The 26,794-nt window shown below is 35.3% G+C and overlaps 2 protein-coding genes across 3 annotated transcripts in view; one reads left to right on the forward strand and one right to left on the reverse strand.

Annotated features, from left to right (window-relative positions):
* Positions 1-4,356: 4,356 nt before the first annotated feature.
* LOC123530022 (mesencephalic astrocyte-derived neurotrophic factor homolog) lies at positions 4,357-14,860 on the reverse strand. 2 transcript variants are annotated; one of them, XM_045310707.2, is made up of 5 exons: positions 14,787-14,860; positions 14,446-14,614; positions 11,708-11,832; positions 9,837-9,978; positions 4,357-7,487 (listed from the first exon to the last, which is right to left on the reverse strand). In XM_045310707.2, exons 2-5 carry the CDS (start codon positions 14,558-14,560, stop codon positions 7,288-7,290), a joined length of 582 nt encoding a protein of 193 aa, XP_045166642.1. In that variant the 5' UTR covers positions 14,561-14,614; positions 14,787-14,860; the 3' UTR covers positions 4,357-7,287. The 2 variants fall into 2 exon arrangements, with proteins under 2 accessions (XP_045166642.1, XP_045166641.1); XM_045310706.2 differs by having other exon boundaries at positions 14,750-14,825.
* LOC123530021 (heat shock 70 kDa protein 14-like) overlaps positions 14,855-26,794 on the forward strand; it is a 34,784-nt gene continuing 22,844 nt past the window's right edge. The window contains exons 1-5 of the mRNA XM_045310704.2: positions 14,855-14,953; positions 18,585-18,665; positions 19,618-19,749; positions 24,955-25,060; positions 25,679-25,769. Coding sequence (XP_045166639.2) covers positions 14,894-14,953; positions 18,585-18,665; positions 19,618-19,749; positions 24,955-25,060; positions 25,679-25,769 — 470 coding nt within the window. The 5' untranslated portion in view covers positions 14,855-14,893. The remainder of the gene's footprint in view (positions 14,954-18,584; positions 18,666-19,617; positions 19,750-24,954; positions 25,061-25,678; positions 25,770-26,794) is intronic.

The following is a 26,794-nucleotide window of genomic DNA, read 5'->3' on the forward strand; positions in this document are numbered from 1 at the left end:
TCACCATCATAAGCTGACCCTGTACAGCAAGCACCATAACTCCATCCTGCTTTTTGCAATAATTATTGCCCCTTTTGGACTTAGAAAATCATTTTCTTGGTTGAGTATTATGTTTAAGTCAACTTTTCTCATAAACTATCAAAGCTATTGCTTTAAAACTTGCAACAGTTTTTCACCATCATAAGTGGACACTGAACATCAAGAAACATAACTCTATCCTGCTTTTTGCAAGAATGATGGCCCTTTTTAGACTTAGAAAATCATGGGTAGGACAATATTTCTATTACACAAAAAAAAAATCAGATGAGCGTCAGCACCCGCAAGGCGGTGCTCTTGTTTTACTACTAGTAATGCAGTGTAAGGGAACCATTACGAAATCTTGAGAGGACCCCCACAAGGATAATCTGTCCAAACTGGAAACTCCTAACAAAAAAAATAAAGCTGCCATGTCAACCAAAAGACCTGAACCCATATGTAGGATAAATCCATGCTCTACTTTATCAGTGTCGGTATGAGTGTTTGATAAAATATGAGGGTGATTACGACCATTTGTTGTTTATCATTTATTTGTTTCTTACTTTGTCTGGTGCACATCAGTCAAGTTGTGTTGTAAAAAGTGTCTAAAGCAGATATTCATAAAATCTTAAATTTTCGAATATATATATATATATATAAAAAAGGACAAAAATCCCAGAATTGATGTCCAAGTCCTCCAAATGACCACTACAGTAACTATTTAACAAACTTACATTATGTGAAAAGTTTATTTATCATAGTAAAACTTTTTACATCAGTAACCACAAAGAAAGACAACTCTAAGCTAAGTCTGGTACTTATCAGGTGTATCAATAAGGTATGTTACTTTACAGTAGAAGGGAAGTTCAAGGAAAAGAAAAAAGTTATTTTGATATCAATAGTTTAACAACAAGAGTGCCATACTGTCACAAAATACGCACATCATCAAAATTGGCCTAATTCGAGGGCCATAATCCAAAAGTGCCTGGGTCGATTTGGCTGATTATCAAACTTGGTCGAGATACTCTACCCACAAACATTGTCAGCAAGTTTGGTGAAGATCGGGTGAAAACAAGCGGACATGCTCTGGACACCGACCGACTGCCGCCACATGTTCACATAATACGCCCCGCTCTTTCAGTGATGGGTGTATAAAAACAAGAGCTGTCCGTAAGGCAGCACGCTCCACTATTTGGGGATTTGACAGTAAAACAAGAGCACCGCCTTGCGGGTGCTGATGCTCATCTGATTTTTTTTGTATAATAGAAAAATTGTCCTACCAATGATTTTCTATGTCCAAAAAGAGCCATAATTCTTGCAAAAAGCAGAATGGAGTTATGTCTCTTGATATACAGAGTCAGCTTATGATGGTGAACAACTGCTGCAAGTTTCAAAGCAATAGCCTGAATAGTTTCGGAGAAAAGCTGACCTAAACATAAAACTTAACCAATAAATCTGATATTTTCTAAAGACAAAAGAGGCCATAATTCTTGCAAAAAGCAGGACAGAGTTAGGTTTCTTGCTGTACATGGTCAGCTTATGATGGTGAACAAGTGTTGCAAGTTTTAAAAAAATAGCTTTGATAGTTTATGAGAAAAGCTGACCTAAACATAAAACTTAACCAAGAAATCTGATATTTTCTAAGTCCAAAAGGAGCCATAATTCTTGCAAAAAGCAGGATGGAGTCATGTTTCCTGCTGTACAGGGTCAGCTATTGATGATGAACAAGTGTTCCAAGTTTCAAAGCAATACCTTTGATAGTTTAGGAGAAAAGCTGACCTAAACATAAAACTTAACCAGGCAACGCCGACGCCGATCAAGTGATGACAATAACTCATCATTTTTTTTTCAAAAAAATCAGATGAGCTAATAATATATGTCTGAATAAGAGACCTCTACTTTAAAAGGAAGATACACCAAGGGGCATAGTTCCATCAAATACACAAATTTGAGTTATTAGGATTGCTACAACACATTCAGATGATGATAATAAAGATATGTTTTGAGTTTCAAGTCATTATCTTATATAGTACCAAAGTTATGTCCAGAAAACGAATTTTGTAAAAATTTTAAGTATAAAAGGGGCATAATTAGGTCGGTCAACAATACAAATCAGAGTTATGGGAATTGTTACCACACATGCAGATGATGATGATAAAGATACATTTTAAGTTTCAAGTCTTTATCTTATATTGCATTAAAGTAATATCCAGAATGCGAAGATTGCAAAAAAAGTTTAAGTACAAAAGGGACATAATTCTGTCAAAAACACAATTAGAGTTATGGGGTATGTAGCCACACATGCAGATGATTATAAACAAATACTTTTAATTTCAAGTCATTATCTTTTAAAGTACCAAAGATATGTCTATAAATGAAGCTTTTGAAAAAATTTAACATGAAAATAATTCCAAGTATAACTCCTTGGTGACCTTGACCTTGGGCATAATGCGCCTAGCCCCTGCACATACTTTGTGTGTATGCTGGACAATGTTTATGTGAACTTACAGTATGATATAATCAAAAGTAACAAAGATACGACAGAAAAACAAAGGTTGCAAAAAAACTTTAACCTTAAAAATAACCTAAGTATAAGATCTTGGTGACCTTGACCTTGGGTATAATGGGCTCAGCCCCTTAACATACATTGTTTGTATACTGTACAATGTTTATGTGAATTTACAGTAAGATATAAGCAATAGCAACAAAGATATGACAGAACAAGAGGGCCATGATGGCCCTATATCGCTCACCTGAGTAGAGTTGCTTGCTTGAACAAATTTCTTAGCTAAAGCTTTAAGATCTAAGCCTTCTGGTTTATTTTTAGCAAATTTATGAAGATTTCCCTATGCACAATCAAGCAACCCTGGGGCTGGGTCAATTTGACCCTGGGGGGTCAAGATTTGAACAAATTTTGTAGAGGTCCACTAGGCAATGCTACATGTCAAATATCTAAGCTCTAGGCCTTCTGGGTTTTTTTTAGAAAATTTTGAAGATTTTTCTATGTACAATCAAGTAACCCCATGGGGCGGAGCCAATTTGACCCCGGGGGTCATGATTTGAACAAATTTTGTAGAAGTCTACTAGGAAATGCTACATGTCAAATATCTAAGATCTAGGCCTTCTGGTTTACTTTTAGAAAAATTTTGAAGATTTTCATATGTAAAATCAAGTGACCACTGGGGCGGGGTCAATTTTGACCCCGGGGGTCGTGATTTGAACAAATGTTGTAGAGGTCCACTAGGCCATACTACATGTCAAATATCTAAGCTCTAGGCCTTCTGGTTTATTTTAAGAAAATTTTTGAAGATTTTCATATGTAAAATCAAGTGACCCCTAGGGCGGGGTCAATTTTGATCCCGGGGTCATGATTTGAACACCTTTAGTAGAGGTCCACTAGGCAATGCTACATGTCAAATATCTAAGCTCTAGGGCTTCTGCTTTTTGAGAAGAAGATTTTTTAAGATTTTCCTATGTACAATCAAGTAACCACTGGGGCGGGGTCAATTTTTACCCTGGTGTCATGATTTGAACAAATTTGGTAGAGGTCCACTAGGAAATGCTTTACACCAAATATCTAAGCTCTAGGGCTTCTGGTTTTTGAGAAGAAGATTTTTTAAGATTTTCATATGTAAAATCAAGTGACCCCTGGGGTGGAGTCAATTTTGACCCCGGGGGTCATGATTTAAACAAATTTTGTAGAGGTCAACTAGGCAATGCTACATGTCAAATATTTAAGCGCTAGGCCTTCTGGTTTATTTTTAGAAATTTTTTGAAGATTTTCATATGTAAAATCAAGTGACCCCTGGGGCGGGGTCAATTTTGACCCCAAGGTCATGATTTGAACAACTTTAGTAGAGGTCCACTAGGCAATGCTACATGTCAAATATCTAAGCTCTAGGGCTTCTGCTTTTTTAGAAGAAGATTTTTTAAGATTTTCCTATGTAAAATCAAGTGACCCCTGGGGCAGGGTCAATTTTGACCCCGGGGTCATGATTTGAAAAAACTTTGTAGTGGAGCTAATGATATACACATTCGAGTATACTCTTAAAGTTGCATTATGAAAGCATGTAAAAGAATTTTGCATTGAACAAAATATCACAAATATGGAAATGTGTAATGAATTAGTAAATATGGAAATGAGTAATGAATTAGTAAATATAATATCATTTTGATCTCTACTGCTATGAGTAAAGTATTGTTTAAAATTGAATGCTGACAGCAGACATATGAGCAACTGCCAATACTAATCCTTCCTTCAAAGACAGGACAGAATCATTTAAATATCGACCTTAAATTCTTGTTGGAATTTTCAATGGCTAACTGAAAAGCAGACTTAAGTATCTATAACAATATAATTTTATTCCAACATAACATCAAAGTATTATGATCATGTTACACCACTGTACACAATTCAGACATAAAACTATCACAATATTGACTTCACAGTCAGTATATATGATACAGCTGACGCTGTTAAATCTTCATCAAATGAGTCGCACCATGTGAAAACCAACATTTTGCTTTTGCAACCAGCATGGATCCAGACCAGCCTGCACATCTGCACAGTCTGGTCAGGATCCATGCTGTTTGCTAACGGTTTCTCTAATTTCAATAGGCTTTGAAAGCGAACAGCATGGATCCTGACCAGTCTGCGCAGATCCATGCTGGTCGCAAATGCACTATGTTGGTTTTCTCATGGTGTGGCTCAATATTAAGTCATATCATTAACTATACTTTTAGATTTATACTAAGATTTACTATCTTAAGGCTGAAAATGTTCAAAGAAAAAAATGAATTAGAAATTGGATGTAACATTCAGAGGCAGTTTGAATATGTTCAGTAATCTAATGTATATTTTATACCCTGCTGAAAAGTTTCATCAAGAGTGTAACTGCATCCTTGTTCATTTTACTTTCAAGCAGATAAATGAAACTACATACTGGCCGGATGTAAGTCTTTTTTGTATAATATAATAGGGTTATTATAACAGTAACTCAATCTGGGATGCTGTATTCCACTCGAGTGGATTTTGCCAGATGAGATCGGATCTCACGAGGCACGCATGCGCCAAGTGTGACCCATCCTTGTAAAATCCACGAGTTCCGAATACAAAATCCTACATCTAGCTACTGTTGTAATGACCCTTTTATTATATACCTGCAACTCTTTGTTTGTTTATTCGTAATCAAATGAAATCCTTAATGTTTATTGATGTTAAAATGAAATGAGTGAAGCTTTTGTATGCACTATTTATATAACTGTGTCACCTCATGCATATTCAATGAAGGTAGTCTAGCAACAAACAATACAAAAGGTACAATACAGATTTTTTTCTGCCCGGTCATATTTACTTGCGAAATAAAATCCAAATTTTTGACAGAATTTAAAAAGGTATATAATAAAAAATGTGTATCTGACATTTAAAGATACAAAAAAAAGAAATAACTGTTAAATTGACATAACATCCAAGCAGATTGTCCATTTTGTTCATGACAAAAAAGAGTTATAACACCCATAGATACATTTTTGTACAACATATGTAGGAATAATGAGTAATTCAGTTCCTGTCGAAGATCATCTAAACAGTTTACAAGTTTTATCTATTTTGAGATTTTAGTTGTAAACAAGTCAAAGCAAAGGCAAAAAATTCACACTCATCTCTCCATTTCATCCATATTTGAAGTCTTTGTCATGTTTTACACATATCAAATAGCACTCACAAACAGATATATAAATACAGCTATGATTAAAATATAATTCACTAACATGGACTCTGCCATTAATGAGTCTTATGTACAGAAATGAACTTGATGTGTACCACTTCTTATATAGCTTTACACCTTAAAAGGTATCACCCTATCTCATTCACTCTAACATAACAAATATTCAATAAACTGCCTGTTTGAAATAGTATGTCGTGACTAGCTTTTACCTTTCAATGTTAGTCTGTCATTAACACAAATCGTGCGTCTTACCTTACTATAAATAGTAACTTAAATGTACAAGACTGTTAGACAGAATCCTGTTACTGATGCCATTAAGAGTTTTTTTCTCATAAATCTGGGAAGATGGCTCATACCCACTGATGTGGGAACTTTAGCAGATTTTTGTCAAAACCGTTCAGTTATCCATTTTACAACAGCATAATATATATGCAACTGACATTTGTTTCTTTACAATAATTTACATTTTGATGGACTTCCCTACTATTTTTTGTTTTTCCCCACTAAAATTTCAATATTTATCACAGATTTTTTGCAGGGTGCAACTGAGAATTTCTGTCTCAAATTTTGCTAAAAAATAGAAACTTTTATCAAATTGGGAATATATGCCACTAACCACTATAAAGTCTGCTGTAAAAAAATTCTGCAATCACCCAAAAATTTATGCCATGCAACATGCCACATTAATAATTGGTAACATGCTACAAATTATAATATTAAGGTGTATAATTAACAAATTAAAAAGCAACAGTGTGTCTTTGTGTTTATTAGCAATATCTTTAACCTATATTGGCATAGGCTATAAGTTTAGGGTTTAGTTGTGCCAATAACCACCAAAGACATGCAACTGCCATTTAATTAGTCACTTGGTGTATATTCAACTGTTAATTAAATTGAGATTTAAACAGTGTAGAAGGAATTCATTATATTACAAAATGAAAAATGGTTGTTTGCTTGAGAATAAAAACGTGTCAGCTGAATGGTAAACACACAAAACTAAATAAGATGGTTATCATCTTTCACACAGTCGTAACAAATTGTTTGTATCCTAAGGTTCAGTAAAATATTATTACATGGTAGTTTTGTTTGCTATCTTTGATCTTCAGGCCTTGGGAATGGCTAAAATTAAAGCAGTGACCTAAACGAGACAGAAATGTTGCAAAATCAACATCAAACCTAACATTGTTACCAATAACATGTATACTGATCTAAAATTATATGTAAAATGTATCACATGTTTTCGAAGGGCATACTCATTATTCAAATTAATTTTCATCTATAAATCTTGTACCAATATAAATAAAAACATTTTCCATAATTTGTACCTTCCTGATACTTAATAAGGACATACCCTTGCTTTATCTCAGATATGTATAGTTCTACTATTAAATCTGGGACATTTCTGCAATTATGGTTCGCTCGAACCACTGTCATCTCCGCAGCTTATTTATATAAAAGTATGAGTATCAGGAAGAAATATTTGATAACAGGTGATGAATGAATTGGAAAAATACTTCTAATTGGAACCTAAAATAACTAGCGGTCATCAAAGCTCTTCTTTTTCTTTAAGTTTTTTGTATGCCTCTGGTGCGTGTTTTGGCATGAGCTCCTTCACTGCACGTACAAAGTCTGATTTTTCCGAGCATCCTTTGCAGGCTTTTTCTTCGTTCCAGTCAGACAATATCTTTTTCAGGTCCTTGACTTTGAGTTTCTTAAAGTCCACTGCGGTCAGGTCAATCTTCTTCTCTGAAATAACGGAATGTTACAATCTATTAGCCATTTATTGCCAGCACTTGGCTTTTACAATATTCAGATATTTGATACATGTACCAGTATATCACAGAAAACAATTATCAAAAAAGCATTTATTAAGAAATTAATAAATTATGTTTATTACAAAAAATCTGGCAGCCATGCCATAAACAAAGGCGTTATTCTGTTTACACAGATATTGTTTATCATAACATTATAGTATAAAATTTTAGCATAACATATCTTTAAGACTTTGCAAAGCTGATATATTTCATCATGATCATAAGTTCATAACTAGAATTTCTATGCGAAAATTATGGTCTGGATATGAGTCAACAGTTTGACAATGGCTTAGAGTTTGTGTGAAGCAACCTAAGTGTGCAAATCACTAATTTAAAAACATAATTTCCTCTAACAAAGTTAGTGTATTTCAAGCCAAATGGTAATTTAACAGTTTGAGTAACTTTAATAAAAGGTGAACACAGAAACACCCCAGCCTCATTACTAAGTCATGAGACATAAATGTACCTGTAGACCACATAACTAATCTCAATTCTAACTAGAAAATGCTTTTGTAAAAAAGCGCATGTCTCCCCCAATGCAAAGTCCTATAGGCAAGAAGTCAATAGGGGTCAGGAGTGAAAGTCAAAGAGACACTGATGGTTGGCTGCAATAGGGATCATCTACTTGGCATGTCCAGTCATCCCGCTAAATTTCAACACTCTTGGCCTAGTGGTTCTCAAGTCACTGTTCAGGCTCCTGTGACCTTGCCCTTGGATCAAGTGACCTCAAAATAAATAGGGGTCATCTACTCTGCATGTCCAATCATCCCATTAAGTTTCAACATTGTAGGTCAAGTGGTTCTCAAGTTATTTCCAAAAAATGATTTTACATGAACAGGCCACTGTGACCTTGACCTTTAATAGACTGACCCCAAAATCAATAGGGGTCATCTACCCTGCATGTTCAATCATCCTATGAAGTTTCAACATTCTTGGTCAAGTGGTTCTCAAGTTATTGATCGGAACTGGTTATCAATGTTCAGGCCTCTGTGACCTTGACCTTTAACGGAGTGATCCCAAAAACAATAGGGGCCATTTACTCTGCATGAACAATCATCCTATGAAGTTTCAACATTCTGGGTCGAGAGGTTCTCAAGTTATTGATTGGAAATGGTTTTCCATGTTCAGGCCCCTGTGGCCTTGACCTTTAACAGAGTGACCCTAAAATCGTTAGGGGTCATCTACTCCGCATGACCAATCATCCTATGAAGTTTCATCATTCTGGGTCAAGTGGTTCTCAAGTTACTGACCGGAAATGGTTTTCAATGTTCAGGCCCCTGTGACCTTGACCTTTCACAGAGTGACCCCAAAATCGTTAGGGGTCATCTACTCTGCATGACCAATCATCCTATTAAGTTTCAACATTCTGGGTCAAGTGGTTCTCAAGTTGCTGACCGGAAATGGTTTTCAATGTTCAGGCCTCTGTGACCTTGACCTTTAATGGAGTGACCCCAAAATTGATAGGGGTCATCTACTTTGCATGTACAATCATCCTATGAAGTTTCAACATTCTGGGTCAAGTGGTTCTCTAGTTATTGATCGGAAATGGTTTTAAATGTTCAGGCCCCTGTGACCTTGACCTTTGATGGAGTGTACCCCAAAATCAATAGGGGTCATCTACTCTTCATGACCAATCATCCTATGAAGTTTCAACATTCTGGGTCAAGTGGTTCTCTAGTTATTGATCGGAAATGGTTTTCAATGTTCAGGCCCCTGTGACCTTGACCTTTGATGGAGTGACCCCAAAATCAATAGGGGTCATCTACTCTTCATGACCAATCATCCTATGAAGTTTCAACATTCTGGGTCAAGTGGTTCTCTAGTTATTGATCGGAAATGGTTTTAAATGTTCAGGCCCCTGTGACCTTGACCTTTGACGGAGTGACCCCAAAATCAATAGGGGTCATCTACTCTTCATGGCCAATCATCCTATGAAGTTTCAACATTCTGGGTCAAGTGGTTCTCTAGTTATTGATCAGAAATGGTTTTCAATGTTCAGGCCCCTGTGACCTTGACCTTTGACGGAGTGGCCCCAAAAACAATAGGGGTCGTCTACTCCAGCAGCCCTACAACCCTATGAAGTTTGAAGGTTCTAGGTCAAATGGTTCTCCAGTTATTGCTCGGAAATGAAGTGTGACGTACGGACGGACGGACGGACGGACAGGGCAAAAACAATATGTCTCCTGGGGGAGACATAATTATCACATGTCCTCATACTAAAACAGAACTTTCATAAAAATATCACCAGTATGTAAGTATTTACAGTTTATACTGTACATACCATATTTCAGTTCACAGATCTGTGCATCCATATCTTTCAGTTTTTCACAGATCTTCACATAAGGCAAATGATGTTTAAATGGTTTTGTCATCTTCCTCACAATATTTGTTGCTGAAGTTGCTGCTCCTCCAAGATAGTAACACTATAAAATAAATGAAATATCCTGCTAAATTTCTATAATGAATTTGTGAATGTCCATCTTCCAATTTGGACAGTACCATTAACTGTTAAAAGGGGTGCTTACCAAAAAGATGCTAACAGTGTAGATCATGATCTACACTCGTGACTGGTCACAAAGGCACAATCAATCGTGTCCAGCATGGTAAGGGTTAATAATATTTCAATGAAAAGGAATCTATTATCAATTCAGTAAGTGACAAATATAAAATTATTTCAGGCTATAATAGCAAAACCTTCACCATATATTCAGTAAAATACCAAAAGCAAAAACCCAAATTCCGAAGCTCTACATTCTGAAGCCTATAATCTCATTTTTCCAATAGTTATATAGGGAAATCCTGGCAGTCAAAAGCCTGAAATCAGGGCCAGTCCTAAAAAATTCCAGACCTGTATTGGCCTTATCACTACGAATTTACTTCCATTAATACAGAGACTGGGGCCTATTGTCTTGAAAATATGGTAAATGCCATATAAACAAGTTTTAAATCTTTGTAAACTTCCATCTTAAGTGAGCATTTGAATTTTTAGCTTTTATCTGTAAATTCAAACCAAAGAGACGGGGGTCACACAGGATATCATAATATATAGCTTCAATGTGTGTGATAGAAAGTAAAATAGAAATCAAGTCATTTTAGAATTTAGTCTGTATTACTTTTATGCAAAATTTTCTATGAAATAGCATTTCACAAAATCATATCTATCTTGCACTTTATGGATCGCTTCAGGTTTCTGAAGCTATCTCAACAAAGAACAAGTAAGGCAAAGAAGTGATACAATTATCTTTGAAAATCACGAACAACAAGAGCTGTCAGTGGACAGCGTGCTCGACTATTCTCAGTGCTTGACAGTATAATATAAGCTATGAGTAAAACTTTAACATTACAATAAGCATGTTCTAAGTCGAAAAGGGGCCATAATTCAGTCAAAATGCTTGATAGAGTTGCCTCCTCCTTTTTACAGGCTGGGGTCATGATGGTCAACAAGTATGCAAAATATGAAAGCAATATCTCAATGGACTTTGAAAATATTTGGGGTGGTACGCAAACTTTAACAATAAGCATATTCTAAGTCGAAAAGGGGCCATAATTTAGTCAAAAGGCTTGATAGAGTTGCCTCCTCCTTTTTACAGACTGGGGTCATGATGGTAAACAAGTATGCAAAATATCAAAGCAATATCTTAATGGACTTTGAAAATATTTGTGGTGGTACGCAAACTTTAACATTACAATATTGCATAAGCATATTCTAAGTCGAAAAGGGGCCATAATTCAGTCAAAATGCTCGATGGAGTTGCCTACTCCTTTTTACAGACTGGGGTCATGATGGTAAACAAGTATGCAAAATATCAAAGCGATATCTCAATGGACTTTGAAAATATTTGGGGTGGTACGCAAACTTTAACATTTGTGTGACGCTCACGGTCACGCTAACGCCGATGCCGGGGCAAGTAGGATAGCTCCCCTATTCTTCGAATAGTCAAGCTAAAAAGGAATGAAAGATTAAATAAATCATTCTTTGAGCATCTTAAAGCTGGGCATTTTTGTCATACAAATCAGAGAAAAACCTATCTTCCTTTTCTGTCTAATAATTTACAGGGACGTACATGTTGACACATTCATTTATCCATCAAGCTACAAACATTTTAGAAATCAACTCCAAAAATAAGACAAAGTAAATGTAACACCACTTACAAATCTTTCATCTTTTCCTTTTGTATGTTTGCAGAATTTTTTGAAGGCATCTTCAATGTCTGCTTCAGATTTGTCTTTAAGTTCTGGGTTCTGTCCATCAAAGTTCCTCAACACATTTACACATACTGAAACAAGAAATTGAGTTCAGGATGTAGAAAATTAACCTTAAGCCTGCTGGTGGCAAGTGATTTTGCCTTTGCAACCAGTGCAGACCAAGATCAGCCTGCATATCCGTGGAAATTTTGATATATTAATCAATATATATCAAAATACTTATATAGTACATATTATATTTTATAATGCACCCATTTTCATGATAAAAAACATTCTAAGGTGCTTAACTTAGCACAAAGGCAGCCACTTAGGGCATCAAATTCATCCTCAACTAGTACAGACACACAGCGATCTGACCAGAGGGAGAGTGAGACAAAGCCCAAAGAACAGAGAGAGAAATGCTTTTGTATACAGGCCAGTCCGGCTAATTTTGCTTAGTTCTTTTGAATAGACAGTCTGGTCCTTTAACGTGCCTGGTGTATAGCACCGATACACGCAATATAATCATACTGATAATATCTCCTGTAAAATAAGTTACGGTAAAAAAAAATTTTCAGAAGATATTTAATGGCAATGTCAGACATTTTAAAATAAGTTCTTATTTTTGTGAATATGTTTAGGGCATGCCATAAGCATGCTAAAAGGGAACTTCTTTAATTTGTCATTACATTCTCTGTAACGAATCCTCTGATGCAACACTTAAACTTTATCTTTAAATTAGCTTTGAAACTTCTATTTGACAAACATTGTCTCGAAACAACATTACAACAACACAAGCATTTTTTAAACAATGAGAGTGTATGTCATGAGCAGCATTTTAACACATTATATTGATCCAGTGAAGGTAAGAAACTTATTATCTTAAGTATAGCACAATATTTTAACAGAAAAACACACACTTTATAAATAAATTGATTATAGGACACCTAGAGAGCCCCTATAGGACATGCTAGGTATTTGGTCATGGAATGGCTAATGGTTAACGGATGACTAACAAATCCTCGGGAGATTTTCTAGCGGCCTGGTAATTGATTTCTTAGTGAATATGTAATGATTTTACATAGTTTTAACTGTTATTTACTTAAGATATCAATACTTTATCTGCAAGCAAAATATTGTGTGAAAACATATGTGAAAACTTACCAAAGTGTATTTTAAATCATCTCGAATAGATTACTGATTTCCACTGATATTCTGTTTTTAAAAATGATAAAACATTGACTGCCGAACGTCACGTTTTTTTGTAAAAAGTGATGTTTTTCTAACGGCCTAAGCTTTAATTCTTTTACACATTTATAAATATTTTTCTGATGAATGGAAAGATTATAAAACAAGCAATCATTAGTTAATTTTGATTATTATTTTGAAATAAAATGGATTAATTATGAACGCTTAACTATCACAAACTGCCGCTATTGAAAAAAAAATGTCATTCAAAACAGTTATTTATTAAAAAATATTTAAATACTAAAATTGTACTTCAAAACTGTCTTAATTTTGAAAATCCGGTGAAAATGATGTTAAAATTTAAAAATCCTGATCCCATAAAAACATTGTTTTGTCCACCATCAGATGAACAGGTTATAATGAGTGACGTCACGGCTCTCGCCATTACTGATTTCCGCAAACTTTTGTTCCTTTATTTTAGTTGAAAGTTTGAGATTTTACACAGGGAGTCTATGATAAACTCCGATTAAAATGTAATCATTACCCAAGTGAAGTAAGTATTATTCTGCAATGTTTTGGACATGTTAAAATTATGAATCAGCTGAATAATGCAGTGATTTATTCGAGACGATTAAAAGTAAATCTCTAGTATGTATTCACACAGAATTTTGTTTGCAGATAAGTATCGATATCTTAAGTAAATAGCAGGTATCATTACTTATTCATCAGAAAATCTTTTACTATGACTAGACACTTCCTTAAACAGACTGGTAACATTGCCCGATCGGGCTTATGACACAAAAAGTAATATTTCTTGACAAATAATGAAGATATTTCTTTCAAACTTGGTCCATTTATTAAGCATTACATATAATGCTTATCAAGATAGAAATAATTTTGTTGCCTTCAGTTTAGTTAGAATTACTTCCCTTTTTCAGATTTTTATGATGCATAATTTTTGAAGTCCAAAAATATTATATTTTAATGCAATGTTTAAAACAGAAAAGGGTTCAGTGGCTTTCTAGTGCTTCAAACTTGTGTGCCAATACCTTTATTCTATATATTTAGGGTAAATTTATACTTTGTTTCTAGTGCAGATGTATGAGCAATTTTTTTAGGACTAACATTTCTCTATAATGTTGTAAGTGAAAGCAGAGTAAAATGTTTACATTCATGTACTAGCGCAATAATTTAGAGCATTAGAAAGCCATTTAACCCTTTTTTGTTTTAAACTTAGCATTAGAACATTGTTTTTTTGGACTTCAAAGATTATGCGTCATAAAAATCTGAAAAGGGGAAATAATTCTACCAAAACTGAAGGCAACCAAGTTATTTTTATTCTAATTTGTATCATTTGTTATGCTTAACAAATGGACCAAGTTTGAAAGAAATATCTTCATTATTTTTCAAGAAATACTACTTTTTGTGTCATAAGCCCGATCGGGCAATGTTACCAGCCTGTTAAATGATGCTCTCAGTTTCAGAAACTTGTTCATTCCTAAAAAGCTAAAAAATACCTTCACAATCTTCTTCTTTCAATGGTTTCTTTGCTGAAGCACCCGACAGGAAAGCGCACACAAACGCGCACACAAACAGAGTGCACAGAGACACCACTCCAATTTTATTCAACATTGTTCTGACAGATTGAAAATTTGACAGTCAAAAATGTAAACACAGCACCAAAATCTGAAAGTAAAAAATATCTTCAAAATTCAGAATGAAAGAATCCAAAGCTTCAGTTGTACTTCAATTTGTGGATTGTGAAGTACTAACTTTAACATTCAAAACAACTTGAAATGAGATATAAACAAGATATTAAACCTTTTTCTCTAGAAATACAATAAGAAGTTATTTTTACCAACGTGTTCTGTGAACTTCTGATACATTTGGCGCAAGCTGATTGGCTAAATTTTACCGGCGATTCACTTCCGGATCAAAATCTCGCGAGAAATTACGCGATTAAAGATGTCAGCCGCCTATGGGGTGCATTTTGGCTGCTCGTCAGCCTGTTTGGCTGTAAACAAGGTCTGTTTCTGTATGACAAATGAAAAAATCTCTTACTTAATGCAGTCTGTTATCTTTTTCATTGACTTGTATTTTTAAGTTCTTATATTCACTTGAAATTGCAGTAAAAACATTTCGAGATAGTAAATTGTTTTGATTCGTTCTCAGAATACTTCGACCTCGTACCAGTAAAACTGGCGAATCTTTTCTTTTTGTTCACTTATAAGTTTGTTTATATAGTTGCAACCGTAAGTCTCAGTGGGCGACTTTTCCAGAAAACTTAAATTTAGTTGGAGGATACTGTATGGGAAGTGGCTATTCTTACGGTCCCGCCGGTGGCTATTCCTACGGCTGTTTTGTATTACAATACATTGTACTGAAGTCATTCAATATTAATAGGGGATGAAAATCCCGAGACGGTTAAGTCCGTATATAGATATTCGTCTTTGCTGTTTGCATATACTGAGGCAATTTTTTCGATGTTTTCCGGTTCCGGTTTATGTAAAATCCGCTGACTGGTTGTCTTTATGAACATCCGAGCACCCAGAATCAGTCAAAGAAACTCGTAAACCGCGCTAACATGATTATTTTACTTCTTTTTCGTAATGAAAACTGTACATGCAACTGAAAAACACTTTTAAAACAGTAAGGAAGTGTAAAGACCGTCAAGTTTCTGCGTGGAGTGCAAACAAACAAAACAAAATTCTAAAAGCTAGTGCGAGAACGCTGAATGACGTCACCGGCATGACTTCCGTAAATTTTGCAAAGTATGATATTCGCTGTAAGAGGTATGATGACACTAAATGTAAACTACAGTTTAAAGCAAAGTTTCACTTTCTTGAGCGTTGAATATTTCTTTCTAAGCGGATATATAAAAGATAAATCCCCAATGCTAGGCGGTGCCTTAATTCATATTATATTTCAGAAATTTGTATGAGTTTTTCAGAATTGATTTCGAAATCTGAAACAGTGTTCACAAATTGACAAAATTGTGCAGAAAGTCAAAGACACAGAGTCATGAAAAAAGATCTAAACAGCTTTGTAGACAAGAAATAGCTTGGCAGTAGACTGACCAGGGGTCTCGCTAGGCCCATTATTTTTTTGGGAGAAGTCAATTCTCCCTCAGACTGATTTAAGGAGAAGTGGGGAGACTTTAGGGAGAAGTTGGAAAACTCCATTAATTTTTATATTTCTACCTCGACGCTGTGAATTGATTCAATGACCATTCATTTTCTTAGTTACATCATTTTACCATACACAGGGATTATTGTTTCAATACAAAATTCTAAAAAAAAAATGTTTTCTGTTCAAGACGGTGCTGAATCTAACACGCCGATTTTTTTGTTGATATATCATGTAATATATGAATGCAGGATGAAAAGGGGTTTATCATTTATACCTAGTCACCACTTGTGTGAACAGTTTCTCATTCGAATAAAACTGAAAGTAAACTGTGTCAAACCTAGAAATACATACCGATATTCAAATCAATTCATCCATCAAAGTTAGTTTTACGAAGTTAATTTACCATGGATACCAAATAATTGTGTCTATAATTCCAATTAATTGCATATGTAATTGACAATTTCTTTAGAAAACAACTCGCACGTGTTGACAATTAAATGCTAAGTGTCAAAGACGTAACCGCGGTGCTGATTGGCCTATTACAATTGCCTCTGGTGAAACCGATAATTTGATTTGCTTTCACACTTCTCGCGAAAATCTCACAAGTACCTGAAGTAGGCGGAGCTTAAATTATGCTATCGGCGAGTGTGTATGTGTATTCAACGCACATGGCATGGTGCAAATTGTCAAAAGATTAGCAAGTGCGCGTCCAAAAAAAAATTCAGGCGACTTGAATTCGCTTTGAGATTGGATTTGAGCAAAGTTTGAAGCTTCAAAGCAACTATTTTGCTCCCACGTTTGCAATGATCTTTTTGGTAAATTTATTCCTCAAAAATTTTTCATAGTCCATTTTTCGTAGCCATTGGCGATCGGGCTACCGTTATTGTCGCACACTGGCGATTTCGAAATGACATGTAATCACACTTGGTGATTGTGTTACAAATAAGGCAGTGGATAGGGTTACAGTACCGTAATCCTAGCCTCTGATTCTAGGACTACGGAAGTTCCGTATTTCTAGCATGTCTAGACAACCCTATGAGAATAGGCTAGGATTAAGGAAGTATTTAAGAGGAATCAAATATATGTTAGGACATGCATAAATGATGTTAACTTACTTGTTTCACTTAGAATATCGATTTTTCATGTCTGCCATATTATTTCGTGTTATCGATCTGCCATTTTGGGTTAGTAAAATATACGTGGACAGATATTATGCGCGTTTGATGAATGATTATGATTTTAATTTATTATGAATGACAAAAGTTAAAATATTCTTAATGAAAATAGTAATGTTTCAATGTTTACATAATTGTCCAACTGTATCCGGGCCACATCATGAGGAGGTGCTCAGTTCATGGCCCATTTCTTTTTCTTTTCAATTTCCATAAAAAATAATCGTTCTTTTTTTTTTTAAAAAAATATTGTTGTAATTTTGTTTTTGTTTAGAGTACATTATTTTTTCATAGTCATGATTATGCAATTTTTTTCTTTCATTTTTAATTGTTTTTCTATATTTTATTTTCTTTTCTCTTTCTTCTTTTACTAACCCAAAATGGCGGATCGATAACACGAAATAATACAACAGGCATAAAAAGTCGCTAATTTAAGTAAAATAAGTAAGTTTACAACATCATTTATGCATGTCTTAACATGTATATTTGATTCCTCTTAAATACTTCCGTAATCCTAGCCTATCTGAAACCAAACAACAACAAAACAACTTAATAAATTTAGCATGTAAACAGCTTTTAAATAGTTGCTAGAAGAACCCATCATTTTGCTAGTGGAAAAAGAAGTTAAATTCGATCCCTGTACCAATACACACTGGCAAACAAAACTAAAATGATATGGCAAGTAGAAAATAAACAGCAAAATTAATTTACCTGTGTCAAATTGCATTGGTGAAAAGCATAATAATTTGGCAACAAGAAATTTATCACTTTTGATGGAAAGTCATAGCAAGGCATTTTTTCAATGCAATCAATTTTATTTACAATCTGTCAACCCCGCCTGCTTAGCTCAGTAGAGAGAGGGCAGATCTACGGATCGCGGGGTTATGAGTTTGATCCCAGTGAGGCATATGTTCTCTGTGACGATTTGATAGAAGACATCGTGTCTGAAATCATTTGTCCTCCACCTCTTTTGATAGAAAACATTGTGTCTGAAATCATTCTTCCTCCACCTCATGTTCATGCGGGGAATTTGGCAGTTATTTGCGAAGAACAGATTTGTACTGGTATAGAATCCAGGAACTCTGGTTAGGTTAACTGCCCGCCATTACATAACTGGAATACTGTTGAAAAAATGGCGTTAAACCCAAAACAAACAAACAAATTAAAATCTGTATACAGCTTGTAAATTATTGTGTTTGACATGAGTGACTCAGTTGTATGCTTGTTTAAAGATGACTGAACGAGTGATTAAGGAAAAGCAGTAAAGCACCAGGAATTCATAGGGAGCAGCAGATTATGATTTATTATATATATGTGCCTTATTATATAATATTTGATGTGTAATTATATTTCAGGATGATAAGACAGATGTAATAGCTAATGACCTTGGCGACAGAACTACACCATGTATTGTTGCCTTCACAGATCATGACCAGGTAAAACAGCCCCTTAGTTTTCACATACTGTAAAATCAAACATTCATGAGGGATAACTTTCCACTAATTTCTTGAAAATTAATCCTTAGGAAAAGTCTGATTATAATTTACTTTTTAAAGAGGAACTTTTAACTTGGGTGAAGATAAAACTTGCATAATTACACTTTCTTGGTTCTACAAAATTTTGTCACAAAAATATTTGATAATACAGTATTAATATGATTTTGAACAAACACTTTGGATTCAAAACTCATGCCCTCTTCCTAGAAGAAATAGCACTGATGTTGTTTAATTAGGTGTGATTGCATTGCAGGCCTATTAGGGTTCAACAGTTATAAGCAACCTCCAGTTTAGGGTACAGGGAATCTTGTAAATTTGGTATCAAGTGTATACGGATTTTACAATTTCCATCAAGCAAGTTTGTCAGTTCTTTGCACAAATATGGAAAATTAATCATAACTGCTAAAAAATCCAAGTTTTCTAAAAGGTACCATTCTGCAATGACTACTGGTATTTTATTTCTATAACTGCAGAGATTTTTTTGTCCTTTTTTGGAAAAGGTTCGGTACCGGATAAATTGGGGAAAATTGCGGGGTTTTTACTCAGATTGAGACTTTTTATAGTTAATTAATAGCATATCATTAAGAATGCTTCTTCCTTTAATTCCATGTAAATAGCATCAAACAAACTGTTTAAATGGTTAAATCATGGTGAATGTCAATGTAACTAAGTTTTCCTTCTGCAATCATCAAAATGCAAACATAATTAAATTTGGTCATTTGGGAAATTTTTGGATGATAATTTGGAAAAAAGATTGCATTTTTCAGTTGGGAAAAGGTCCTTTTAGGGGTACTTTATAAAGAAGGAAAAAAATCGCTGATTTACTGAAATGATAAATTTGGATTTTAGTTGACTCCGAATAAAATGTTGGAAAAATGTTTTCATGTTTCAGGCTGTGGGTGTTGCAGCAAAGCAGGGTATGATACGCAATGCACAAAACACAGTTTGTCATGTTAAACAAATCTTAGGGAGAAAATACGATGATCCGGTAGTGACTGAATACAAGAGAAAGTCATCAGCACAGGTAATTTTCTACATTGAATCACTTTATTTCTTTTCCTTTTATTGTTCTGTAAATAACAGGCCTGAGATTTTTCAGGACTAAGCCTAATCTCAGGTTTTCAGTTGCCAGAATTTTCACATAACACTACTGGAAAAGGGATATTTCAGGCTTAGGAAAGTAGATTTGTAGGCTTCTCATTTTTAACCGAATGCTAGACCAGAAATATAACTTTATTATTTGTTATTTGCACTAAAATCTCGTGTACATATGGATTTGGTAGGTGACAAGAGTCTTCAAGCATATTTGTAGATATGGGCTATCGAGCAGACATCCCTTGTCTTTTTTTCTTGTTTCCTAATTTTCTGTTGGAAGTAAAGGATGGTTGATGTATTCGTCCTGGTATCGGTATCTATGTTTTATTCTTGTTAAAGTTTTATTGCAAGTTTCTCGATTTTACTATATATGTCTTCTTAAGTACTGCCACTTTACATAAGGGTTTGTCTTGGTAAGGGGTTTAAGGTAATCGTGCAGGTCAAGATCACTTGGGTCATGTTTTCTAAAAGTGCATAAAGTTTTATGGCAAGCTTAAAAATATCAGTATATCCTTTTAATACTTCTGCTGTTGTCATCAGATCTTGCATAAGGATTGCCCGCCCGCTTAGCTCAGTAGGTAAGAGCGTTGGTCTACGGATCGCGGGGTCGTGAGTTCGATCCTCGGGCGGGGCGTATGTTCTCCGTGACTATTTGATAAACGACATTGTGTCTGAAATCATTAGTCCTCCACCTCTGGTTCATGTGGGGAAGTTGGCAGTTACTTGCGGAGAACAGGTTTGTACTGGTACAGAATCCAGGAACACTGGTTAGGTTAGCAGCCCGCCGTTACATGACTGAAATACTGTTGAAAAACGGCGTTAAACCCAAAACAAACAAACAAAACTTGCATAAGGATTACTCTTAGTAAGGGACAGAAATCTTTTGGTTAATGGCTAGATACCTCAAAGGTCAAAGTAACTGGGGTCAGGTTTTGTAACAGTGATTGTAAGTTATATAGCATGTTCATTTCATTTTCATTTCTTACACTTACTTCAGTCATGTATCTGAAATGGTTTCTTAATATCTCTCAAACCTCTCCCCCCCCCCCCCCCCCCCCCATTTCTCACCCCCTCAACCTTCTAACCCCTGCCGTCCTCAATCTTCAAAAAAAAGACATACCTCCTTACACTGACTTATAGCTCATGTTATTCTTTAGATTCTCTCACATGCCCTATGTCTCAACCACCAAGTTCACCATTAAAACTACATTTTTAGCCCATCTGTCACATAGTGACAAGGTGAGCTTTTGTGATCACCCTTCGTCCGTCTTCAGTCTGTGTGTCAACAATTTCTTGTCTGCACGATAGAGGTTTCATTTATGATTTTATTTTAACCAAAGTTGCACACAACTTGTATCTCCATAAGATCTCGATTCCTTTCTTCAACTGGCCAGATCCCATTATGGGTTCCAGAGTTATGGCCCCTGAAAGGGCCAGAATTAGCTATTTTAACCTTGTCTGCACAATAGCAGCTTCATTTATGATTTGAATTTAATCAAACTTGCACAAAAACTTGTGTCACCATAAGATCTTGGTTCCTTTCTTGAACTGGCCAGATCCCTTAATGGGTTCCAGAGTTATGGCCCCTGAAAGGACCAAAAATAGCTATTTGACCTTGTCTGCACAATAGCAGCTTCATTTATGATTTGAATTTAATTAAACTTGCACGCAACTTGTATCACCACAAGATCTTGGTTCCTTAATTGAACCGGCCGGATCCCATAATGGGTTCCAGAGTTATTACCCCTGAAAGAGCCAAACTTAGCTATTTTGACCTTGTCTGCACAATAGCAGCTTCATTTATGATTTGATTTTAACCAAACTTGCACACAACTTGTATCACCACAAGATTTTGGTTCCTTTCATGAACTGGCCAGATTCCATTATGGGTTCCAGACTTATGGCCCCTTAAAGGTCCAAAATTTGCTATTTTGGCTTTTGCAGTCAAATAGAAACTTCATTTATGGTTTGATTTGATACAAACTTCCAAAATATCTTCAACAACAATAAATCTTGGATTCCATGACAAATCTGTCAGATTCAATCGTATGTTCCAGAGTTATTTTATATCTGATTACCTCCCCTGATTGTAATCAAAATTGATTTATATCAGTAAGTACTTATAGGACTTATTTGAAAGTTCATTATTGTCATTAGCTGGATAGATAACTATGGACTGTTTTTATGTCAAATTACTTCTCTTTATTTCAAATTAAAATGGGTATATCTCTCTAACTAATAATGATACTGATCTGAAATTTCATTTATGTCAACAGATGGACTTGGACAATCAGTGAAGATACATATTGACTGAATTTATGACAAATAATCTACCTTTATTTTTAGCTCACCTGTCACAAAGTGACAAGGTGAGCTTTTGTGATCGCGCAGCGTCCGTCGTCCGTCGTGCGTCCGTGCGTCCGTAAACTTTTGCTTGTGACCACTCTAGAGGTCACATTTTTCATGGGATCTTTATGAAAGTTGGTCAGAATGTTCATCTTGATGATATCTAGGTCAAGTTCGAAACTGGGTCACGTGCCGTCAAAAACTAGGTCAGTAGGTCTAAAAATAGAAAAACCTTGTGACCTCTCTAGAGGCCATATATTTCACAAGATCTTCATGAAAATTGGTCAGAATGTTCACCTTGATGATATCTAGGTCAAGTTCGAAAGTGGGTCACGTGCCATCAAAAACTAGGTCAGTAGGTCTAAAAATAGAAAAACCTTGTGACCTCTCTAGAGGCCATATATTTCAAAAGATCTTCATGAAAATTGGTTAGAACGTTCACCTTGATGATATCTAGGTCAAGTTCGAAACTGGGTCACGTGCCGTCAAAAACTAGGTCAGTAGGTCAAATAATAGAAAAACCTTGTGACCTCTCTAAAGGCCATATTTTTCATGGGATCTGTATGAAAGTTGGTCTGAATGTTTATCTTGATGATATCTAGGTCAAGTTCGAAACTGGGTCACGTGCCTTCAAAAACTAGGTCAGTAGGTCAAATAATAGAAAAACCTTGTGACCTCTCTAAAGGCCATATTTTTCATGGGATCTGTATGAAAGTTAGTCTGAATGTTCATCTTGATGATATCTAGGTCAAGTTCAAAACTGGGTCACGTGCAGTCAAAAACTAGGTCAGTAGGTCTAAAAATAGAAAAACCTTGTGACCTCTCTAGAGGCCATATATTTCATGAGATCTTCATGAAAATTGGTCAGAATGTTCACCTTGATGATATCTAGGTCAAGTTCGAAAGTGGGTCACGTGCCTTTAAAAACTAGGTCAGTAGGTCAAATAATAGAAAAACCTTGTGACCTCTCTAGAGGCCATATTTTTCATGGGATCTGTATGAAAGTTGGTCTGAATGCTTATCTTGATGATATCTAGGTCAAGTTCGAAACAGAGTCATGTGCGGTCAAAAACTAGGTCAGTAGGTCTAAAAATAGAAAAACCTTGTGACCTCTCTAGAGGCCATACCCTTAAATGGATCTTCATGAAAATTTGTCAGAATGTTCACCTTGATGATATCTAGGTCAAGTTTGAAACTGGGTCACGTGCCTTTAAAAAACTAGGTCAGTAGGTCAAATAATAAAAAAACCTTGTGACCTCTCTAGAGGCCATACTTTTCATGGGATCTGTATGAAAGTTGGTCTGAATGTTCATCTTGATGATATCTAGGTCAAGTTTGAAACTGGGTCAACTGCGGTCAAAAACTAGGTCAGTAGGTCTAAAATTAGAAAAATCTTTTGACCTCTCTAGAGGCCATATTTTTCAATGGATCTTCATGAAAATTGATCTGAATGTTCATCTTGATGATATCTAGGTCAGTTTCGAAACTGGGTCATGTGCGGTCAAAAACTAGGCCAGTAGGTCTAAAAATAGAAAAACCTTGTGACCTCTCTAGAGGCCATATTTTCATGAGATCTTCATGAAAATTAGAGAGAATGTTCACCTTGATGATATCTAGTTAAAATTCAAAACAGGGTCACGTACCTTCGAAAACTAGGTCAATAGGTCAAATAATAGAAAAACCTTGTGACCTCTCTAGAGACCATATTTTTCAATGGATCTTCATGAAAATTGGTCAGAATTTTTATCTTGATAATATATAGGTCAAGTTCAAAACTGGGTCACATGAGCTCAAAAACTAGGTCACTATGTCAAATAATAGAAAAAACGACGTCATACTCAAAACTTGGTCATGTGGGAAGAGGTGAGCGATTCAGGACCATCATGGTCCTCTTGTTTATCTAAATGAATACTCTTAGCAGCTTCTAATGAGATTGGTTTGAAACATTATTTATGTCTTCCATGGTAAGAAATAGTCATATTAGATAACTCCTGATTGAAAATTTATCGATACGAATACTTTACTAATATATTGTTGTATAGGCTTGTACTCTGTATCTTCTACATGCATATACCAATGCATGATTACCTCCCCTGATTTTAATAAAAATGGCTTTATCTCAGTAAATATTTATAGAACTCATTTGAAATTTCATTATTGTCTTTAGTTGGACTGAGGCAATCAGGGCTGATTATGTCAAATTACCTCCCTTTGTTTCAAATTAAAGTTGGTGTATCTTATAACCAATGAAGACACTGATTTGAAATGTCATTTGTGCCATCAGATGGACTTGGACAATCAGGGTAGATAACTTTATACTGAAATTATGACAGATTACCTCCCTTTATTTTATGTAAATGAATATATCTCAGCAGCATCTAATGAGATTAGTTTTAAATGTTATTTAAGTCTTCCAGGGTAAGGAATAGTCATGTTAGTACAAAAATGCAGCATTTGAGCCTAGGACCCTCAAACTTGGTATGGAAATTGGCCATGACTAGGTCAAAAGGGACTGTTACAAGAAAATGTTTATCCTGATGATATTTAATGTGTATGCCTATGTGCTCTGTGTCAAAACTGGATCATATCATTTTGAGCAATGGTACTCAGGTGAGCGATACAGGGCCATCATGGCCCTCTTGTTTTCATACTTATTTTGTCATATATCTCTAAAGCTTCATTAGTATCCCTCATAGACCCTCTTGCTGCAGTTTTAATCACAGATGATGTCTTTTTGGATAAATGCTGTTGTAAATGTTTTAAAAGAAGCCGTTTCTAAAATTCACAGGTGTTTGACCAAAATGGGGAACCAAGATATGAAGTGGACTTCAAAGAATCAAGGAAAATATTCACTCCCTCTCAAATTGCTGTATCTATCTACAAGAAAATGCTAGGTGGGTACTGCTTCTATATCAATTTGAACTGTGATTTATTGAAGAAATGATCAGTGTGTGTGTGTTTTCGGGTTTAAAGTCTTTTTCAATAATTTTTCAGTCATATAAGAGATGGTGTCTACTTGTAGCAGTCAGCACAATGCCCAACTTTATAGTGCTGCCTCACTGAAATATCACGCCATAGACATGTGATGTGATACCCAACCCAGTCACATTATACTGACACCGGGCTAATAAGTCCTTGCACTATCCTCTTAATGCTGAGCGACAAGCAAGGAAGCTACGTCTTTCTTATGACGCGGCTGCAGATCGAACACGCGACCTCTCGCATTTTAAGAGGGTGCTCTAACACTTGGCTACAGAGGGAAATGACCAGTTGTTCTCTCTTAGAGGTTAAAGTTTAATGGAAATTTTTTGGATTTTAGTTCATTTACATTTTCAGACATTTTAAAAGATAACCATTTCGTGCTTAAACAGTAGCATCTGAGAGTATTACAAAACAGAATATGTAGTTCAGTGTTATTTGTACTCATCAGTGTTTGTAAAAAAAAATAATGCCTGTTTAGAACATGACTCATAATAAGTATATGCAGTATAAAGTGTCTGTTTTACTGTCAGAGACTGCTCAAAGTCATGGAGGAAGTGGTTCTCAGGACTCGGTGCTCGCTGTGCCTACACACTTCAATATGGACCAGAAAAAGGCTATTGGGTAATGCATGCAATATACAAATATTGCTGCACAAATTTTGTTTATTTCATTCTGAATACATTAGATTTGTTTTTATTGCATGTTTTTAGTAGGTTTATAGCTTCAGAATCATTGAATGTCTGTCTGTTGTCCACAGTTTTTAGCTCGACTATTCGAAGAATAAGTAGAGCTATCCTACTCACCACGGCGTCGGCGTCGGCGTCACACCTTGGTTAAGTTTTTCGTACCAGTCCACATTTTGACAAAGTCTTTTGAGATAAAGCTTTGAAACTTTCAACACTGGTTTACCATCATCATGGCCAGTTATAGGCAAGAGCACGTAACTCCATCAAGGATTTTGGCTGAATTATGGCCCCTTTTGACTTAGAAATCATGGTTAAGTTTTTCGTACCAGTTCATATTTTGACAAAGTATTTTAAGATAAAGCTTTGAAACTTTCAACACTTGTTTACCATCATCATGGCCAGTTATAGGCAAGAGCACATAACTCCATCAAGCATTTTGGCTGAATTATGGCCCCTTTTGACTTAGAAATCATGGTTAAGTTTTTCGTACCAGTTCATATTTTGACAAAGTCTTTTGAGATAAAGCTTTGAAACTTTCAACACTTGTTTACCATCATCATGGCCAGTTATAGGCAAGAGTACATAACTCCATCAGGGATTTTGGCTGAATTATGGCCCCTTTCGATTTAGAAATCTTGGTTAATATTTCGTACCAGTTCATATTTTGACAAAGTCTTTTGAGATAAAGCTTTGAAACTTTCAACACCTGTTTACCATCACCATGTCCAGTTATAGGCAGGAGTACATAACTCCATCAGGGATTTTGGCTGAATTATGGCCCCTTTCGACTTAGAAATCTTGGTTAAGTTTTTCGTACCAGTTCATATTTTGACAAAGTCTTTTGAGATAAAGCTTTGAAACTTTCAACACCTGTTTACCATCACCATGTCCAGTTATAGGCAGGAGTACATAACTCCATCAAGGATTTTGGCTGAATTATGGCCCCTTTTGACTTAGAAA

The sequence above is a fragment of the Mercenaria mercenaria genome, chromosome 13, assembly GCF_021730395.1.
Source record: "Mercenaria mercenaria strain notata chromosome 13, MADL_Memer_1, whole genome shotgun sequence".
Taxonomy (NCBI): domain Eukaryota; kingdom Metazoa; phylum Mollusca; class Bivalvia; order Venerida; family Veneridae; genus Mercenaria; species Mercenaria mercenaria.